Genomic DNA, 20000 nt, shown 5'->3' with positions numbered 1-20000 from the left:
TTGCACATGAATTTCACAGTAATTGCACATACGACAGAATTGCACATCAGTATTAGGTTAGGTCAGTATTGCGACGGGATAACGTGACGATCTCCGGGTAAGACGACTGTTCTCCGCAGTTTCATGAGTTCCTCCTTTGTGTAAACGCGGTACGGCACCGGCCGGGGGGCGGGGCCGGAGCCGGGGGGCGGGGCCGGAGCCGGGGGACTCAGAGCCAAGACACATCGCCACGACACGACGAAAACACTCAATCCAGCCGAATAAAGTCAAAACAAGTTAATTTAAAGCGATTCCAGTGCGTGTCCCGATCGTTCGTGAAGTTCCTCTTTCATATAAACGTGTATATAAACGTGTACCGACGTCACGCCGTACTTTAGCGCGGCCGGAGGGCGCGGGGGGGGCTGGTGGGCTCGCTCGGAGCTAGCTCACGTCACAACACAACGAACACAACGAAAAACGCTCAAATCCAGCCGAAAAAAGTCAAAAACAGTTGAATTAAAAAACTATTCCAGCGCGTGTCCCTATCGTACAGTAAAATAGAAAAAATATACAAACTATATTTACAAAATATAGGAGATAAAGCACAATAAGTGTGAGAAAGAAGAGAGAGCGTTTACACCGGGCTGCCAGCTGTACCAGCGCCTTATGACGTGTGCGCCTTATATACTACTGCTAAATATTATCAAGTGTAGGCGACTAAAACACAATTTATTCTGTCGCTTTAAAAGTGAATTTGAGTTGATACAATCACTTTTAAGTGCATTTGTCATAAAGCACATGTGTCTCTGTCAAACCCACTGGTCATCGGCTCATGTTTATGTCATATTCATAAGTCACAGTGCAGTTTTGGGGGCGTGGAGAGGGCGTGGCATGGGCGTGGAGAGGGCGTGGAGAGGGCATGACATGGGCATGGAGAGGGCGTGGCATGGGCGTGGAGGGGGCGTGGCATGGGTGTGGAGAGGGTGTGGCATGGGTGTGGAGAGGGTGTGGCATGGGCGTGGAGATGGCGTGACATGGGCGTGGAGAGGGCGTGGAGAGGGCGTGACATGGGTGTGGAGAGGGCGTGACATGGGCGTGGAGAGGGCGTGACATGGGTGTGGAGAGGGCGTGACATGGGCGTGGAGAGGGCGTGACATGGGCGTGGAGAGGGCGTGACATCAAATCAAATCAATTTATTTTTGTAAGGCCCAAAATCACAACAACAGTTGCCTCTGAGGGCCACAGGGAGAAATGAATCAACAATGTCTGTGGTGGCGATGAAGTCAGACAATGTCTGTGGTGGCGAGGGACGATGTCCCAGGGTCCTCTGTCCTTAGACTCTCCTTCTCGGCCAGGAAAAACTACAAAAAAAACCTCTTTGGGAAAAAAGCGTAGAAACCTGGAGGAGTTCCAGTGAAGGAGAGATCCGACTCTCACAGACGGACAGACGGACTCGAGGAGACTGGAGCTGGACCCACTCTTCAGGCAGATGAGGGACCGTCTGAGTCGAGCTGGACCCACTCTTCAGGCAGAAGAGGGACCGTCTGAGTCGAGCTGGACCCACTCTTCAGGCAGAAGAGGGACCGTCTGAGTCGAGCTGGACCCACTCTTCAGGCAGAAGAGGGACCGTCGGAGGCGAGCTGGACCCACTCCTCAGGCAGATGAGGGACCGTCGGAGGCGAGCTGGACCCACTCTTCAGGCAGATGAGGGACCGACTGAGGCGAACTGGAGCCACTCTTCAGGCAGATGAGGGACCGTCCACACAGGGCAGGGACCACTTCACCAGGGGAGGGGCATCTGGGTCCACAGGTCCTCAGAAGTGAGAGAAAGAAAAGAAGGCGGTGAACAGTTTGCAAGTGGAATCAAAAAATAAATATTGTTTGATAGCATAAGTAGTCAGAAGAAGAGGATAGTGCTCAAGCTGTCATACTTCCCCCAGCATAGTTACTCCTAGGGCAGCGTAGCTGAGGGTTTATCTTTATGTTCCTAACTACTCTGACCATAAGCGATTTCGAAGAGGAACGTTTTAAGCCTGGACTTAAATGAAGAGACTGTGTCAGCATATTTAACATGGGTCGGGAGCTGATTCCATAACACAGGAGCTTGGTAGCTAAACGCTCTACCTCCTACAGTACTTTTAGAGACTCTTGGCACCACCAGAAGGCCGGCATTCTGAGAGCGAAGAGCTCTGTTTGGATGAGATGGTTCTATAGCATCTTTGAGGTAGGATGGGGCCATGTCATTTATGGCTTTGTAGGTCAAGAGTAGAATTTTGAATTTGATTCTAGACTCGACGGGGAGCCAGTGAAGAGACTTCAGCACTGGCGTAATGTGCTCTCTTCTTTTTGTTCCTGTTAGTAATCTTGCTGCTGCATTTTGAACCAGTTGAAAGCTTTTTATGGAGCTTTTAGGACACGCTGCAAGCAGGGAGTTACAGTAGTCTAATCTAGTCGTTACAAATGCATGGATAAGTTTTTCGGCATCACTTTTAGGCAGGATTCTTCTGATTTTGGCGATGTTGCGCAAATGGAAATAGGCTGTTTTACAAGCTTGATTTATATGAGCTTTAAATGAGAGCTCCTGGTCAAATAAGACTCCAAGGTTTCTTACAGTAGAACTGGAGGCTACACTGACATTGTCCAGTGTGACTATCTGCTCAGATAGAGCGTCTCGTAGATGCTTAGGGCCAAGCACAATGACCTCAGTTTTTTCAGGGTTAAGAAGCAGGTAGTTTAGTGTCATCCAGGTTTTTATCTCCTTCACACAAGTACTAAGTCTGTCTACTTGATCGCTCTGATCAGGTTTCATTGATAAATACAGCTGAGTGTCATCTGCATAGCAGTGGAAGTTAATGCCATGCTTTCTGATAATGTTGCCTAATGGTAGCATATAAAGAGTAAACAGAATTGGACCGAGTACCGAACCCTGTGGCACACCGTAAATTACTTTAGAGCTTGGTGAGGAGCTCTGGTTTACATTAACAAATTGGAACCTATCAGATAGATAGGATTTAAACCAGCTGAGGGCTGTTCCTCCAACACCTACATCACATTCTAACCTCTGCAGTAGAATGTTGTGGTCAATGGTGTCAAACGCTGCGCTGAGGTCCAACAGAACCAGGATTGAGACCAGTCCATCGTCAGCGGCTAATAACAAATCATTTGTGACTTTAACTAGTGCAGTTTCAGTGCTGTGGTGGGCTCTGAACCCTGACTGGAAAACTTCAAATAAGTTATTGTCCTGCAGGTGGCGACAAAGCTGTTTTACTACAACTTTTTCAAGGATTTTAGAGACGAAGGGAAGATTTGAAATAGGTCTGTAGTTTACCAATAGGTCGGGATCTAGATTAGGCTTTTTCAGAAGAGGTTTAATGATGGCATGTTTGAAGGACTGTGGAACATAGCCACTTTCGAGTGAAGTATTTATTATAGTAAGAATAGGGTCTATAATTAGGGGAAGAATGTCTTTGAGGAGCTTGGAATGGGGTCTAGGACACAAGTTGAGCTTTTAGAGGACATAATGGCTGAAGTTATCTCTGCTTGATCAACAGCTGTGAACCTTTCTAGGTTTACAGGTGGATTTATATGGGACGTTAGATTTACAGCTTGGGCTAGTTCAGGGCTAATAGCGGGGGTAATTTCATCTAATTTATCTCTGATTGTTTTTATTTTATTATTAAAAAATAGGAGGAAATCATCAGAGCTAAGTGTAGCTGGGATTGAGGGCTCTACTGCACTGTGACAGTTTGTTAGCCTAGCTACAGTGCTGAAAAGGAATTTAGTGTTACTTTTGTTGACTTCTATTAGATTTGAATAATATCTGGTTTGGGCCTTACGCAGAGCCTGCTTATAGGACAGCAGGCAACTTTTCCATGCTTTTAGGGATTCTTCGGTGTGAGAGCGACGAAATAATCCCTCTAACTTTCTAACTCTTTGTTTATGTGAACGCAGTTCTTGGTTGTACCATGGGGAGGCGCGCTTTGGCCTAATGACCTTCTGTTTTAACGGCGCGACAACGTCAAGAGCAGACTTCAGAGAATTCATGGTCAAGTCGACACATTGATCACTTAAACTGGGACTAAAACTGTTCTCAGCAGGATCACATGACATGTCACTGAATATTGGCTCTATTATTTCTTTGAATTTTGAGATAGATTTTTCAGATATTGTCCTTTTCATTATAACTTTATTTTGTGGGACTGGATGATCTTTAAGAATAAACTAAAAGGTAATTAGGAAATGATCTGACAATATAGGGTTTTGAGGGAGGACAATGAGGTCACTAATCTCTGTTCCATACGTTAGGACAAGATCCAGAGTGTTCTTGTGAGTGTGAGTCGGTTTATTTACATTCTGAGTGAAACCAATGCTGTCTAACAAGGCGCTGAAGGCATTACTGAGAGCGTCATCACTCATGTTCACGTGGATATTAAAGTCTCCAACTATAACTATTTTATCCCAGGCTAACACTAAGTTTGATATAAAGTCAGAAAACTCTGTTAAAAACTCTGAATAGGGACCAGGAGGTCGGTAGATAACTATGAACAAAACTCCTTTTTGGTTTTTCATATTTGGACATGTGATTGACAGCATAAGGCTTTCAAATGAGTGAAATGCATTGTTAGTTTTAGGGCTCATGAGTAGGCTTGAGTGGGAGATCACTGCCACACCACCACCTCGGCCTGTGCTCCTGGCGGTCTGAAAGTTAACATGGCTGGGTGGGGTGGACTCATTTAGTCTGACGTAGTCGTCTTGTTGAAGCCACGTTTCAGTTAGAGCTAGAAGATCTATGTTATAGTCACTAATTAATTCATTAACTAAGAGCGATTTGGAGGAAATTGCTCTAATGTTTAGCAGTCCACATTTTACGTGTTTATTCATTTGTGTATTTGTGTCATTTGTGATTGTTATTTTCCTTAAGTTATTTGGTCTGACGCCTGAAATATTTTTTCTGAGATGTGACTTTTTGGCATTATTTGTACGAGGGACACACACAGTCTCTATCTGTCTTGAATCTGAACACTTAACATGTAACAGAACGGGCGAGAGTTCAGCGACAGAGGAGCGTCTTAAACTGCTGCTCTGCGCCCGGGGCTCATCCCTAGATGGTCACTTAACACGACTAAGACTATCGGTCAAATTCCGAACTAATAGGGATGTACCCTCCGAAGTCGGATGGATGCCATCCCTGCGTATGAGCCCGGGCTTTCCCCAAAACGCACTCCAGTTATCAATAAAGACAACGTTGTTTTGAGGGCACCATCTGGATAACCAGTTGTTGAATGCTGAGAGACGGCTGTACAATTCAGCATTGATCCGATTGGGCAGAGGACCAGAAAATATTACAGTGTCCGACATCGACTTCGCTAGGTCACACACCGCGGCTACTTGAACTTTGAGCACCTCTGATTGTCTCCGACGGGCGTCGTTACCGCCTGCGTGAACCACGACTCGCCGGAAACGGGTCCTACTCCGCTTTAAGATCCTAAGGTTTCCTTCGATGTCACCCATTCTGGCCCCCGGGTAACACCTAACGCTAGCAGCTGGCAGCTTCACGTCTCTAACAATAGAACTCCCGATTACAAGAGTTTCTCTCGTGTGTTCAGCGGGCGTGTGATCGCTGAGGGGAGAAAACCTATTATAGACGTGAAGCTCACGGCGCTCTGAGGTTCGGCGTTTAGCGCCTTGTCCCCTCCGAACTGTCACAAAATGGTCCCTATTCTGTTCCTGGTCTAGTCCCGGCTGCACGGGAGACGCTGAGGGGCTGAGCTCGGCCTTACTGCTACTGCTAATGCTAATGCTACGCCCTGCAGCGCGGTCCGGTAGCCCTCGCGCTAAAACCGAACTATAACTGGACTTAAGCTCCTCTAAACAGCGGATCCGCGCTTCTAACTCCGTAACCCTGGCCTCCAAAACTACCACTACACTGCACTTCACGCACCTATCATCAGAGAAGGAGCCAGGGTTCTGACTCGACATATGACAGCTCAAACAGGTAAAGGTAGATCCAGCCATGACGCTAGCGGCTAGGCTACGCTAGGCTAGTTCAGGCTGGAGCTAGAAAGTGAGGAGGGCTTTTTAATCCACGAAATACTGAAAAGTGAGCGGCTTGAGGCTCCGGATTGTTTGCGGAGAAATCAAACGTTCACTTTCGTGTATATGATGCGTAAATAGTGTGTATAATTCGTGGATTAATCGGTAAAAGGCTCTAAGAACGAACAGCTCTGAAAACGCGACACACTCACCGGAAATGACGTCCGTATCCATCTGCCAATGGCCTTCTTCTCAAGCTGTAACTCCATGCGTTTGAACAAAGTTCCCACAATGCAACACTGCTCTGCTGTCTGAAGATCACACAGTTTTCTGACAGTGACTTCAGACCCCCACTTCTGCTGGGCTCTCTCTGTAAGCAAAGGTCTCATCTCCATCAGTCGCGCTGCGTAAATATGAGCATACTGGCGAATGAAGCTTCTCTCACCAACGCTGAAGTGCTCAGAGCAGAGGCTGTAGGCGGGGGACACCCTTTCATAGGACGGTAGCTGCTCATCTGGGGCCGGAGGGCACAACACCGTGGAGCCCTCCTTCTGGGCACTTATGTCAGAAAACATGATCACGTAACAAAACTGCACGTAGGGACCGAATCACATTTATTTGGAGTGTTGTCCGATGTCCTTCTCTCCTGTCAGAGAAACATGGAGAGCTTCCCGCGAATTCACTCGCGGAAAAACAGTATTGAAATCTCGCGAGACATGGGCGTGGAGAGGGCGTGGAGAGGGCGTGACATGGGTGTGGAGAGGGCGTGACATGGGTGTGGAGAGGGCGTGACATGGGTGTGGAGAGGGCGTGACATGGGTGTGGAGAGGGCGTGGCATGGGCGTGACATGGGCGTGGAGAGGGCGTGGCATGGGCGTGACATGGGCGTGGAGAGGGCGTGGCATGGGTGTGGAGAGGGCGTGACATGGGTGTGGAGAGGGCGTGACATGGGTGTGGAGAGGGCGTGACATGGGTGTGGAGAGGGCGTGACATGGGTGTGGAGAGGGCGTGGCATGGGCGTGACATGGGCGTGGAGAGGGCGTGGCATGGGCGTGACATGGGCGTGACATGGGCGTGACATGGGCGTGGAGAGGGCGTGGCATGGGTGTGGAGAGGGCGTGACATGGGTGTGGAGAGGGCGTGGCATGGGCGTGACATGGGCGTGGAGAGGGCGTGGCATGGGCGTGGAGAGGGCGTGACATGGGCGTGGAGAGGGCATGGCATGGGCGTGGAGAGGGCGTGGCATGGGCGTGGAGAGGGCGTGGCATGGGTGTGGAGAGGGCGTGACATGGGCGTGGAGAGGGCGTGACATGGGCGTGGAGAGGGCGTGGCATGGGTGTGGAGAGGGCGTGGCATGGGTGTGGAGAGGGCGTGGCATGGGTGTGGAGAGGGCGTGGTATGGGTGTGGAGAGGGCGTGGCATGGGTGTGGAGAGGGCGTGGCATGGGTGTGGAGAGGGCGTGGCATGGGTGTGGAGAGGGCGTGGTATGGGTGTGGAGAGGGCGTGGCATGGGTGTGGAGAGGGCGTGGCATGGGTGTGGAGAGGGCGTGGCATGGGTGTGGAGAGGGCGTGGTATGGGTGTGGAGAGGGCGTGGCATGGGTGTGGAGAGGGCGTGGCATGGGCGTGGAGAGGGCGTGACATGGGTGTGGAGAGGGCGTGGCATGGGTGTGGAGAGGGCGTGGCATGGGTGTGGAGAGGGCGTGGTATGGGTGTGGAGAGGGCGTGGCATGGGTGTGGAGAGGGCGTGGCATGGGTGTGGAGAGGGCGTGGTATGGGTGTGGAGAGGGCGTGGCATGGGTGTGGAGAGGGCGTGGCATGGGTGTGGAGAGGGCGTGGCATGGGTTCACGTGCGCAGGTCCCAGCTGCAGGTGGAATCTAAAGCACAAACTGCATAGTAGAGAGTGTTTTGTATCAGAAGTTTGCGTGGCATAGTGGTTGCTTGGACTACGCACTTGCTCAGCTGAACTTCTGCACAATCCTGTGGAGATCAGGCTCCAGATAATGAATTTCTCACTTATCTTTTTAATTTCCTGGAGAACTTGAGGATTCTTCTTGGCACGATTTACCTCTCCAATTTTTTATTTTAGTTTTTCTTGCAGATCATTTTGCTTGTTCTCTCCCTTTGTTATCATGTTTCCTCTCATCCCAATGATGTGGGAAGTTTCTCCACAGATCAGTCTTTTTCTTTTAACAAAGGGTCATTGAGTGAACTGGCATTGAACCTCCAAAGTGTGTTTCCCGAGATTCACATGAACGCAGTAATATTCACCTTATTCCAGAAGTCTGGGCGTGGCCATGTGATGTCATCCTTCTTACGCTTGTATTAGTGACACAGGCTGTGACCTCCAGAGAAAAGAAGTTCTACACAGACTAAAAAGAGGTTTTTGGGGCCAGGGAATCAGCACATGACTTATTGTCACATGAACATTTTACACAAATACTACTTCATACTACTTTATACTACTTCATACTACTTTATACTACTTTATACTACTTCATACTACTTTATACTACTTCATACTACTTTATACTACTTTATACTACTTTATACTACTTTATATTACTTCATACTACTTTATATTACTTTATACTACTTCATATTACTTTATACTACTTCATACTACTTTATACTACTTCATACTACTTTATACTACTTTATACTACTTCATACTACTTTATACTACTTTATACTACTTCATACTACTTTATACTACTTTATATTACTTCATAATACTTTATACTACTTTATACTACTTTATACTACTTCATACTACTTTATACTACTTCATATTACTTTATATTACTTTATACTACTTCATACTACTTTATACTACTTTATACTACTTTATACTACTTCATACTACTTTATACTACTTTATACTACTTTATATTACTTCATACTACTTTATATTACTTTATACTACTTTATATTACTTTTTACTACTTCATACTACTTTATACTACTTCATACTACTTTATACTACTTTATACTACTTCATACTACTTCATACTACTTTATACTACTTCATACTACTTTATACTACTTTATATTACTTCATAATACTTTATACTACTTTATACTACTTTATACTACTTCATACTACTTTATACTACTTCATATTACTTTATATTACTTTATACTACTTTAGAGCATGTTTTAGTGAGATACTTTTCCCTCATTAAGTTCCTGCTGGACCCAAAGTGCCACGACAACAGAAGCTGAACCAGGGGAAAAGGGGGAAAAGTTGGCGGGTGAAATAAAGTGAATAATCTAGATAGAATATGGGTTCTGTTGCCATGGCAACATAACTATCGTGCAAGTGGAGAAGCAGCAACATTCAAATAGAAAATAATATAAAAACAGAGCAATACAAATGTTTAAAGTAATATATAATGGAAGAGAACCTTTTCTCCAAATTCTGAACATGAAAACACTCTGTGCTTCCCGGTGGTGTAGTGGTTAAGTCACAGCACATATGCATCCAGCCGCAGTGTCGTGAGTTTGAATCTCGACTCTGACAATTTGCTGCATGTCCAGCCCTCCCTTCTCTCTCATCCCCATTTCACACTTTCCTGTCCACAAAGCCTCCGGACACAGAAAATACATTGGTCTATATTTTATACATAATTAAACTATGTCACTAACACCACATGGAGACCAAAGAACGTGTATATTTATGTTTTCATTGAATACAAATATTGACCACCAAAAGAGCTGATAATTTAGTCTTTTCTGTATTTTATACAAGCATTGTATCATTTATAAAGCACAAACAGGGTTGTGGTCATATATAATAATAATAATAATAATGTTAGCAATGCATTGAGAGCTTTGTAATATTAATGTGTTTTTTAATTATTTTTCCCAGATGCCTCAGATGAAGTGGACGTCTCAGTGGCGGTGATAAAAGACGGTTCCACTTCTGCTGCTGACTCTGGTGCAGAACTACGTCACATTGAACTTTGACCTGGCCGGGCTTCCGTACAGGGAAGTAACACCTGTGTTTTTGTGGCTCAGGGAGGCAGTTCCTGAAAGTCTTCGATGGAGATGACGCAGTGAAACGAGGAAGCGCTCGAACCGTGTCCGTCTCCAGGGCAACGAGCAACAATGAGGTGGTGGTAAGAATCGTGCTGGTGGTCGAGGTGTGAGTTCAAATCCGGTCCTTCCCCAGCTTCATCCCCATTTCACCTCATACTTTCTATACTTTCCTCATACTAATAAAACCAACGGGCTGAAAATAATGATAATGAAATACACATTTAACTAATGAAGTGAGGGTTAGTTCCTGATAACAAAGGTATAAAGCTTAAAAGAAAATGATATGTTGAAATAATCCTTTGACTTTTACAGATAGTTACGAATAAGGAGTTATTATAACGAAAAAATGAAATAACCCTCTGAACTTCCGAACTTTCGATGCGAATAATATCTATATCTATATAATAATAACTCATACATGCATTCATAATTTAGACAGCCATTTTATGAATTACTGTATATTAAAAATAGATGGGAAAGAGAAATAATGTTGTTTTGTTGGATGAAAAATTTGAGTGTATTTATAATTCTCACAAAATCACAGGAAAAATGTATCTTGTTTTTTCACCAAAACCTCCTGTTCACAAGCCCAGAACCTCCAATAACAACAACAACAACAACAACAACAACGATGATCAATAATGACAGAGCTGCTTACTAATGAGTCACACACTCTATACTGGTGTGTGTGTGTATGCAATTATATTTTCAAAAATAATGTATAGAACATGACCAGAGGGCAATATACAAAACATAAATAGCACGAGACATAAACAGAAACAAAATCAAGGCACAAAGTCTTGTCTGGGATTTCACTTTAGTACAAGTACAAGTACTGCAGTGTCCTCCACTTATGAAAGTGGGTGACAGTCACAGTTCTTCTAAGTTCTTCAAAGTTGTACTAGATTTTCGGTTCTAAAGCCAAAGCCGATCTTCTCATGAAGGATCTGGTTTTGAAAAGGCAGAAAACGGCTTTAAAGAGATTATTATTAACAGTATTTCTTTCCTCTAGGAGGCAGCACTGAGAGCCTACTATCTCCCTGACGACCCCCAGGAGTTCGAGCTGCAGGAGGTTGGTCTCCATGGCAATGAGCATCAGGGTCTCCATGGCGACGGGAGAGAAGGCGGGGAAGAGAAGCATCCTTCTCACAGCGAAGAAGACGCACTGAACAGAAACAGACTCAACCAGAACCAAGACCAGTCCGAGGACCGAGGGGAGACCTGGGTCCTCAGGGCCAAGTCCAAGTTCTCCGAAGTCCTCAGGGTCTACCAGGACTGGGAAAGGTCAGAACTCAATCCCCCGCAATGCACTAGTGACAGGGGTTAAGACGTCATGTACCACTTAGACTAGTTTAGAGACACAGTAAGATCTTATGAAGGGCCACACCCGAAACCTCAATGTGGCGAGAACAAAATAAATATCACTTCAGAGTTAATGGAGTTTTCTTTATTGTCAACATGGTAACCAGGTATGAACTAAAAGTAAACTAAGGCTAAACAACAATAATAAACCACGTCCTCGTTGCTAATCCTGATGGTTTTTCAGATCGGACTCATCTTTTGTCCAAGTGTCGGTGTCTGAGAAAGTCACTGCAGCCACAGTTCTGCAGGAGGTCCTGGGACGCCTCGGGCGACAGGTGCAGAACTCTATTGTTTTACTACTAAAACCTTTCATATTTATTATTATTTATTATTCATTTTGCCTAATTTAATAGTTTTCATTGTTTTGACCCTTGTATCTTACCGTGTCTCAACGTGTGTTTGTGTCTGTGTCTGTGTCTGTGTTTGTGTTTGTGTTTGTGTTTGTGTTTGTGTTTGTGTTTGTGTTTGTGTTTGTGTTTGTGTCTGTGTCTGTGTCTGTGTCTGTGTCTGTGTCTGTGTCTGTGTCTGTGTCTGTGTCTGTGTCTGTGTTTGTGTTTGTGTCTGTGTCTGTGTCTGTGTCTGTGTCTGTGTCTGTGTCTGTGTCTGTGTCTGTGTCTGTGTCTGTGTTTGTGTTTGTGTCTGTGTCTGTGTCTGTGTTTGTGTTTGTGTCTGTGTCTGTGTCTGTGTCTGTGTCTGTGTCTGTGTCTGTGTCTGTGTCTGTGTCTGTGTCTGTGTTTGTGTTTGTGTCTGTGTCTGTGTCTGTGTCTGTGTCTGTGTCTGTGTCTGTGTCTGTGTTTGTGTCTGTGTCTGTGTTTGTGTTTGTGTTTGTGTTTGTGTTTGTGTTTGTGTTTGTGTTTGCTTCAGGGGGATGATGGGTTCAGCTACAGTCTGCAGGAGGTCTACATGAACCACAAACAAGGTCTGGAACAGTACTAAACAGGACTAAACCAGGACTAACACATGAGCTAAACCAGACCAAACCAGGACTAACACATGAGCTAAACCAGACCAAACCAGGACTAACACATGAGCTAAACCAGACCAAACCAGGACTAACACATGAGCTAAACCAGACCAAACCAGGACTAACACATGAGCTAAACCAGACCAAACCAGGACTAACACATGAGCTAAACCAGACCAAACCAGGACTAACACATGAGCTAAACCAGACCAAACCAGGACTAACACATGAGCTAAACCAGACCAAACCAGGACTAACACATGAGCTAAACCAGACCAAACCAGGACTAACACATGAGCTAAACTGGATTAAACCAGGACTAACACATGAGCTAAACTGGATTAAACCAGGACTAAACAGATCGGATGTGGATCTAAACAACATCTATACCACATTTGTCTTTCTGAACTTGTTTTTGTTTTTTTCAGTTATGAAACAAACTTTGATGCCTGAAGAAAAACTGCTGGACAAAGTTCGAGAAATCAGAAAGGTACGAAAAGAAACAAAGAAACAATTCATGTGTTTGATTTGTTGTCACATATTGCAGTCGTGTTGACTCTCGATCGGCCCCAAAGAAATTCTGGCAAACCGTCAGTGGCTTTGTTTTCAATTTGATCGTTCATCGTAATATTTTTTGCACAAACTGCTTCATTGCCTTGGGTTATAAGTACGACAGGAAATATGAAGGTTACGTGTTCATTGAAGCTTCACAAGACTTTACCTCTGTTGACTCCATTTCCCAGGTGTCTTTGCGGCAAATGCACCAGACGCGGTTCTACGTGGTGGAGGACAGGAGGGCGGAGGTGAAGGTGGAGCTGCTGATCGGAGGACTGCCCCCCCTGCTGGACACACAGGAGTACAGCCACATACTCCAGCATCATCTCGAAGTCAAGAGTAAGAGAAGAGTTCAGTGTTTTCAGCTGGAGACGAGTCAAGTAGATCTAGACCTGGGTAAAGTGTGACTCAGATCAAAACCAAGACTAAAGTTCTGTCTGTTCTTCTCCTGGATAAGTCTCTCTGACCCGGACAGACCGCCCCAAACAGGAGCGTCTCTGGATTAGTCCAAGCCTCGAAATAACGGGTCGGACACGGTCAATGACCGACTCAAAAATAAAGTCTCCGGACACACTGACCGAGGCTAATTTTTCGGCGCGCGTGACCCCATTTTGAATTGTATAACAGCCCATTCACTCTGCGGCGTCAAAGCATCAAGTTTACATTCTAAGTCTATGTGGACGCGTGTTTTTGTGGCGTGAATCCTGCGTTTTGAGCGTCGGACGCAACACTAGATTTTGGAATCTGGCTCAGCGTCGACAAGAATGAATAAACGCGCTGAACGACCGTTCAGTCACCGTGAGTCGTTTTTTTAATGTGCCACAGACACCGCCACCCTCAAACCTGCGCCCAGCGATAACACTGGTCCTGTCATGTACTATAGATGAACCTATTTATTTATTTATTTATTTTCATTTGCATGTCTCATTATTCTGGCATGTTCTTTTGCTGTTCTTGAACTGGGCGTTGCAACAGTGGAGTTTTCACATCGGGGACAGAAGTTCTCTCTTGATTCTGTTCAAAGTATTTACTGTAATAGAATATGATTAATATATATAATCACCTGCACACGGTCAGTATATATATATATATATATATATATATATATATATATATATATGCATCTCCTCTTTATGGATCTGTGTGTTTCTATAAAAGAACATGAGCTGTTGCTTCTGCATTGCTTCATGTCTCTCCTCTCTCAGTTGGTCAGTTGGATACTCGTCTGTGATTGGTCACAGAGACGTCTGTCATTTATCCTGGTGTTGAGCTGGTTATGAGTTTATGGCCCGTTGCCATAGAGATCTACTTTACCTTGGTAACCGTGAAGTGACTTCCCTGAACTTTAATCCAGATCCAGAGAAAAGACCAAACATTTCACACATTTATATTTTAAAATCTAAATTCTGCTCATTTCTGTTTTTTAGGTAATTTGGTCTCTGTAGGTCAAGTCTATGGAGCTCAAGGTGAGGTCCATCTGCCTCTGCTTCTCCTCTTCTGCTCCTCCTCCTCCTCTGCTTCTTCTCTTCTGCTCCTCTGTTTCTGCTCCTCTCCCTCCTCTGTTCCTCCTTGGCTCTTCTTTCTCGGTTCCTCTGGTTCCGCTCCTCCTCCTCAGCTTCTCCTCTGCTCCTCTGTTTCTGCTCCTCTCCCTCTTCTGCTCCTCCTCCTCCTCTGCTTCTTCTCTTCTGCTCCTCTGTTTCTGCTCCTCTCCCTCTTCTGCTCCTCCTCCTCCTCTGCTTCTTCTCTTCTGCTCCTCTGTTTCTGCTCCTCTCCCTCCTCTGTTCCTCCTCGGCTCTTCTTTCTCGGTTCCTCTGGTTCCGCTCCTCCTCCTCAGCTTCTCCTCTGCTCCTCTGGCTCTGTTCCTCCTCCTCCTCAGCTTCTCCTCTGCTCCTCGGCTCCTCCTCCTCTGCTCCTCCTCCTCTGCTCCTGTGGTTCATGTCTTGTCTGGATTTGCAGGCTGGCTCGCTCTCCAGATCTCGTGCTTCTCGGAGGCAGAGAGACTCTTCATGTTGGCTAAAGACACCACAGTCTCCAACAAACAGCTCTCTTCACTCGTCTGTCCACAAATTCAGGTACAACTACTGCAATACCTCGAGATAGTACTGCCAATACTGCCAATACTGCCAATACTGCAGTTCTGGTGAGTACTCTGAAGTGACACTATAGGATTGGCCTGTAACTTGTAACTTTTAGCTTGTCTGAATGAAGGGAATCACTGTTGTGATTTTGAGCGTTACAAAAATATATTGAATATAATAGAACCCCCAGGTCAGGGAAGAGTGCAGATGAACAGCGGTCACTGTAGTACTTTGATGAGCAACAAGCCACGTATTCACTGGCCCTGATGCCCCACACTGGTTCACCTGGAGCGCTTTGGAACAGCTCTTTCAATGGCGGAATGTAAGAAACTGACAATCAACAAAACATAAGAAATCAAATCTACCATAATTTAAAGGAATAATAGAGGATTTTTCGCTGATTTTAGAACTCAAGCGACTGTTAGTCCCTTTTTAAAATATTGCGGATGCGCACAGTCACCCCCGTGTGGAAGCACGGAACAGCCACACTGCTACATGTGCGTTTGTTTATTAGGGCGACAGATCGTCCACGCACATTGAAATCACCTGTAATGACCAAACCATCAAAGTCTGTGCGACTGAAACATCTCAGTAAAATCATCAATAAAACGTTGGCGGTGCTGGAGAGGCTTGTATAAAACAATGACGAGAATGAGACTGTTTTAGCTCCATTTTAAAGGAGACATACTCAAATGATGAAAACACCCCAGAAAACAACCTGCGGGTCATTATTTCATCCCTAAAGATAGCACAGACTCCGCCCCCTTTTTATTTTCTCGTGTTTCAGATTCAAACTTAAAGTTGGGTGGAGCAGATAGAACTAGATTCCCTGTGTTTTTGTCAAGCCATGTTTCAGTTAAAAACATAAAATCAAGATTATAAGAAGAAACAAAATTATTAATAAAGAATGATTTGTCACATAAGGATCTGACATTTAGCACAGCAAGTTTCAGACTAGTTTCAGTGGGACTGGGCCTTATCTTTTCACAGGGAATATGAATCACATTTCTTAGATTGAGCCGCCTGACTCGCATTTTGTTTTCCCATCTGTGTGATGTGACTACAGAAATAGCACTGGGGGGGTTATTTTTACACCAAAAAAGTTCTTTCTCTCACAGTGAAAATGCTCCTACAGTGAAAATGTCAGACGCCTCCATAATTTCTATAAAGTGGGAGAACATGCAAAATAGCAGGATTTTCAAATACTTACTTTCCTCACTGTATATCAGTAAGTACAGCGATGTGTGTGGGGATAGGGGGTAGGTGAAAGCAGGGATTGTTTGCGCACTCTGCCTCAGCTGCAGGACAAACATGTAAGAATAAACTAATGATGAGCAAACACCGTTCTAACGAGGTCAAAAGCTCATCAAATATTTGTTTGACATGTTCTCTTTAAAAGCGTCTCTGTGTAAGTGCATGTCTGCATGTGTTACATACATGAATGTGCTGCATGTGTTTCAGGTGGAGCGGCTGTGCCCCGAGGACCTGCCGCTCCTGGTGTTTGTCAATCCTAAAAGTGGAGGACTTAAAGGACGAGAGCTGCTGCACGGGTTCAGAAAGGCCCTAAACCCTCACCAAGTGTTTGACATCAGCAACGGAGGACCACTGCCGGGGTGAGGGGACTGCAGTACTACAAAATACTACTACTTAAACATATACTTCATCACGGTTGACTTAAGTTAGAGTGACATTACTTCAAATTACACAAGTGGTCAAATAAATGACTAATGTAAGCGGAAACTACCTGTAATAATCAAAGCAATTGGGAAAAGTTAATGTCATTGGAAGGACTAAGCACAAATCTGCTGTTTTCAGACTGGGAGACTAAAGAATATACTGGAGTGCAGAGTGAAAAACCTACTGTGCTCGTTTGAGACGTTTGAGAGCTCTGCAATTATTAAAATCAGTCTGATGGACAAAAACAAAGAACACGACCAGAGAGCAATACCGAAATATAATAATGATCATAATAATTATAAATAATAACACTAACACAAATGGCACAGTATGACACCATGTCCTATGTCCAGGTCCCATTTAGTCCAAAGTCTGTCAAATTAAGTCATTTTCTTCCATTTGTCTCATGTCTGCGGTGTCAGTCGAGTCTTTGATCATTATTGAGGTTTGTGTCACTCATTTCTTTGTGACGGCCTTTTTTCCTGTCGCCAAAAATACATTCCAAAAGTATCCATCCAGTGTCCGTGGCAGGAGGTTTGAAACCTGAAAAGTGCATTTATAGTTTACACTCACCTTCTTCAGTCACAGTCGATCAGAATAGCACATGAATGTGGCCTTTTAAGACAGGTTTATGGTATGACCTGCACAGTGTACGATGAACCCATATCTAGAGTACAACCTATTTTCAGAGTACCACGTATTGTTTATCCACAACAAAACAAGGATATGTTTTTCTAACACGGCGGCGCGGCGGCGTGGCTGTCTTAGGTGTAGCATGTCTGCCCATGTTCTCTGTTCCAATGTTCTTGTCAGTGTCTTAGACGTGTTTCCCAAATAAGTGTCCAAAGCTCATCATGTCTGCTCTCATGTAGAAATATAAAATCCGTGCTTCCCAATGGCCACGTAGTTAAGCTAGCAGCACAAATGCCAGGCTCCACGTTCAGCCGACCGCAGTGTTTTGAGTTTGAATGCCGGTTAGGACAGATTCCTGCCTGTTCTCCCTTCACCATTTGCCACTGAACTCTCCTGTCTAATAAAGCCTCCTTTCAAAAGATATAGAAATAAATAAATATAAAATCTCCCCAGGTGAACTCGTAATATATAAATTCAGCAGATTCGACTAAGCTCGGCAGCCACCAAGTTGATCCATTCATTTTAATGTGTTAGAGCTCCTCTGTTCCTCTGTTCAACAACTACAAGAGCAAACACAGACTTAAGGAGTTATATTGAACAATAAACAACTATTGGTCCATCAGCCTAGATTTGTATGAAAATCCAATAATGCTAACCATAGCTTCGGGCTAAATGCTACCGCAATGCTAGTGCAGCCTGCTGTATACTTACAGAGCCTTTGGTATTATATTTAGTTTGAATAATCCATGTATAAACCCTTCATGTAACATGTGTCCTCCCTGCAGGCTGCACATGTTCAGTGGCGTCCCCTGCTTCAGGATCCTGGTGTGTGGGGGGGACGGCTCGGTGGGCTGGGTCCTCTCGGTGCTGGAGACGGTCAGACACAAGATGGTCTGTCGAGAGCCGCCACTCGCCATTCTGCCCCTGGGAACAGGTACCTGCCAGTTTGTTTCATACACAGTGGTTATGGGAGCAATAATGCCGTTTAGGCCTGGTTTAGTCCCAGTTTAGTCCTGGTTTAGATCCTGGTTTTGTCCCGGTTTAGTCCCGGTTTAGTCCCGATTTAGGCCTGGTTTAGTCCCGGTTTAGTCCTGGTTTAGTTCCGATTCAGTCCTGGTTTAGTCCCGGTTTAGTCCTGATTTAGTCCTGGTTTAGTCCCGGTTTAGTCCTGGTTTAGTCCCGGTTTAGTCCCGATTCAGTCCCGGTTTAGTCCTGGTTTAGTCCCGGTTTAGTCCCGGTTTAGTCCCGGTTTAGTCCCGGTTTAGTCCTGGTTTAGTTCCGATTCAGTCCTGGTTTAGTCCCGGTTTAGTCCCGGTTTAGTCCCGGTTTAGTCCTGGTTTAGTCCCGGTTTAGTCCTGGTTTAGTCCCGGTTTAGTCCCGATTCAGTCCCGGTTTAGTCCTGGTTTAGTCCTGGTTTAGTCATTTTGCTGGTTTGCAACATGTTTAAACTACACACTAAGTATCAGTTTCACAATAATTAACCTAGATTTAGTCCTTTTGACTCTGTAAAGATTTTATTTTACAAAGTTTAGCAAATACACAAAAGCATGAATTTATTTGTTTTAATACAACTTAAACTATTGTGTCAAAAATATACAAATATCACTATAACATTGCCAGCGCAGCACTTTATCATTTCCAATATCAGTCAGTTCTATTACAGACTCCTACAAAACACCCAAATTCCTGTATTTTGCAAAAAAAACATACAAATAATAACCAACGAAACAAAACTACAACCACTCTTCTTATTTTTATTGAAAATATCGTATGTGGATGAGAGAAACAGTATTTAGACAAGCTCTTTGGTTCATTTCCTTCCAAATAGCAATAATCCCATATTTTTTATTCATTTGCAGAATGTATTTATCGTTTTAACAATGTTGTAGTCTGTATGTGCTGCGAGAGACATTTTAATATTTCTGTTCTGAAAGTAGAAACAAATATGTCGGGTTTCTGTGTCGGGAACCGTTTTTGTGACACGACGGGAACCAACGGTATCTCAAATATTGGGGTGTCAGAGGGTTTAATTTAGGACACAGCCTGAACCTGTTCATTTAGTTTTATCCAAGAATAAGACGGTGAGAAAAAGACAAGAAAACCAGAAGCAGCGAGAGACAGTCAAACTCTAGAACCATCTGCTGCCATTTTGCTGTTCAGTTTGTAACGTTGTATTTAAACGACTTTGAACCTGCCCCTCCTCGTCCTGTAGGTAACGACCTGTCCCGGGTGCTGCGCTGGGGGCCCGGCTACAGCGCAGACCCTCCGCCCTCTGTGCTACAGTCTGTGGAGGAGGCCGAGGAGGTGCTCATGGACCGCTGGACCATCTTGTTAGACGCCCAGGACCTGAGCCAGACCGGAACCGACAATGGCTACCTGGAACCGCCCAAGGTCCAGAGTGAACACACACCGGGTTTGGCTGGGTCTAATCTTAGTCCACACTGCAGGGTATGATGACCATTTCGGATTTCTTTGTTTGAATTGGATTTCTTTAAGTGATCGTTCACATTACAAAAAAATAAAAAAAAATAGAACACACTGTATTTCGGCTGCGTGGGCAGAGTCTACTCCTTTTATTGAAGGCTTTTTATTTGTATTCTCATAACCTGGTTACTGGTTTAACCAGGAAACTGAAATCTGGATGCTATGTTTACAGAAAAACCCAAGATACTTAAAAAA

General features: G+C 44.7%; 1 protein-coding gene across 1 annotated transcript in view; it reads left to right on the top strand.

Moving 5' to 3' along the window:
• Window positions 1-20000, top strand: part of LOC140365180 (diacylglycerol kinase theta) — a 53122-nt gene that overhangs the window by 25292 nt on the left and 7830 nt on the right. Inside the window, exons 7-18 of the mRNA XM_072451447.1 lie at window positions 9883-9951; window positions 10032-10132; window positions 11065-11336; window positions 11599-11689; window positions 12279-12333; window positions 12807-12868; window positions 13122-13272; window positions 14361-14399; window positions 14890-15005; window positions 16473-16624; window positions 18107-18255; window positions 19534-19712. Coding sequence (XP_072307548.1) covers window positions 9883-9951; window positions 10032-10132; window positions 11065-11336; window positions 11599-11689; window positions 12279-12333; window positions 12807-12868; window positions 13122-13272; window positions 14361-14399; window positions 14890-15005; window positions 16473-16624; window positions 18107-18255; window positions 19534-19712 — 1436 coding nt within the window. The remainder of the gene's footprint in view (window positions 1-9882; window positions 9952-10031; window positions 10133-11064; window positions 11337-11598; window positions 11690-12278; window positions 12334-12806; window positions 12869-13121; window positions 13273-14360; window positions 14400-14889; window positions 15006-16472; window positions 16625-18106; window positions 18256-19533; window positions 19713-20000) is intronic.

The sequence above is a fragment of the Eucyclogobius newberryi genome, unplaced genomic scaffold (assembly GCF_026437365.1).
Source record: "Eucyclogobius newberryi isolate DKJ021-1_F unplaced genomic scaffold, fEucNew1.0.hap1 SCAF_19, whole genome shotgun sequence".
NCBI lineage: Eukaryota > Metazoa > Chordata > Actinopteri > Gobiiformes > Gobiidae > Eucyclogobius > Eucyclogobius newberryi.
Note: the sequence above shows the minus strand (reverse complement) of the source record. Positions and strands in the feature narration are given on the sequence as shown.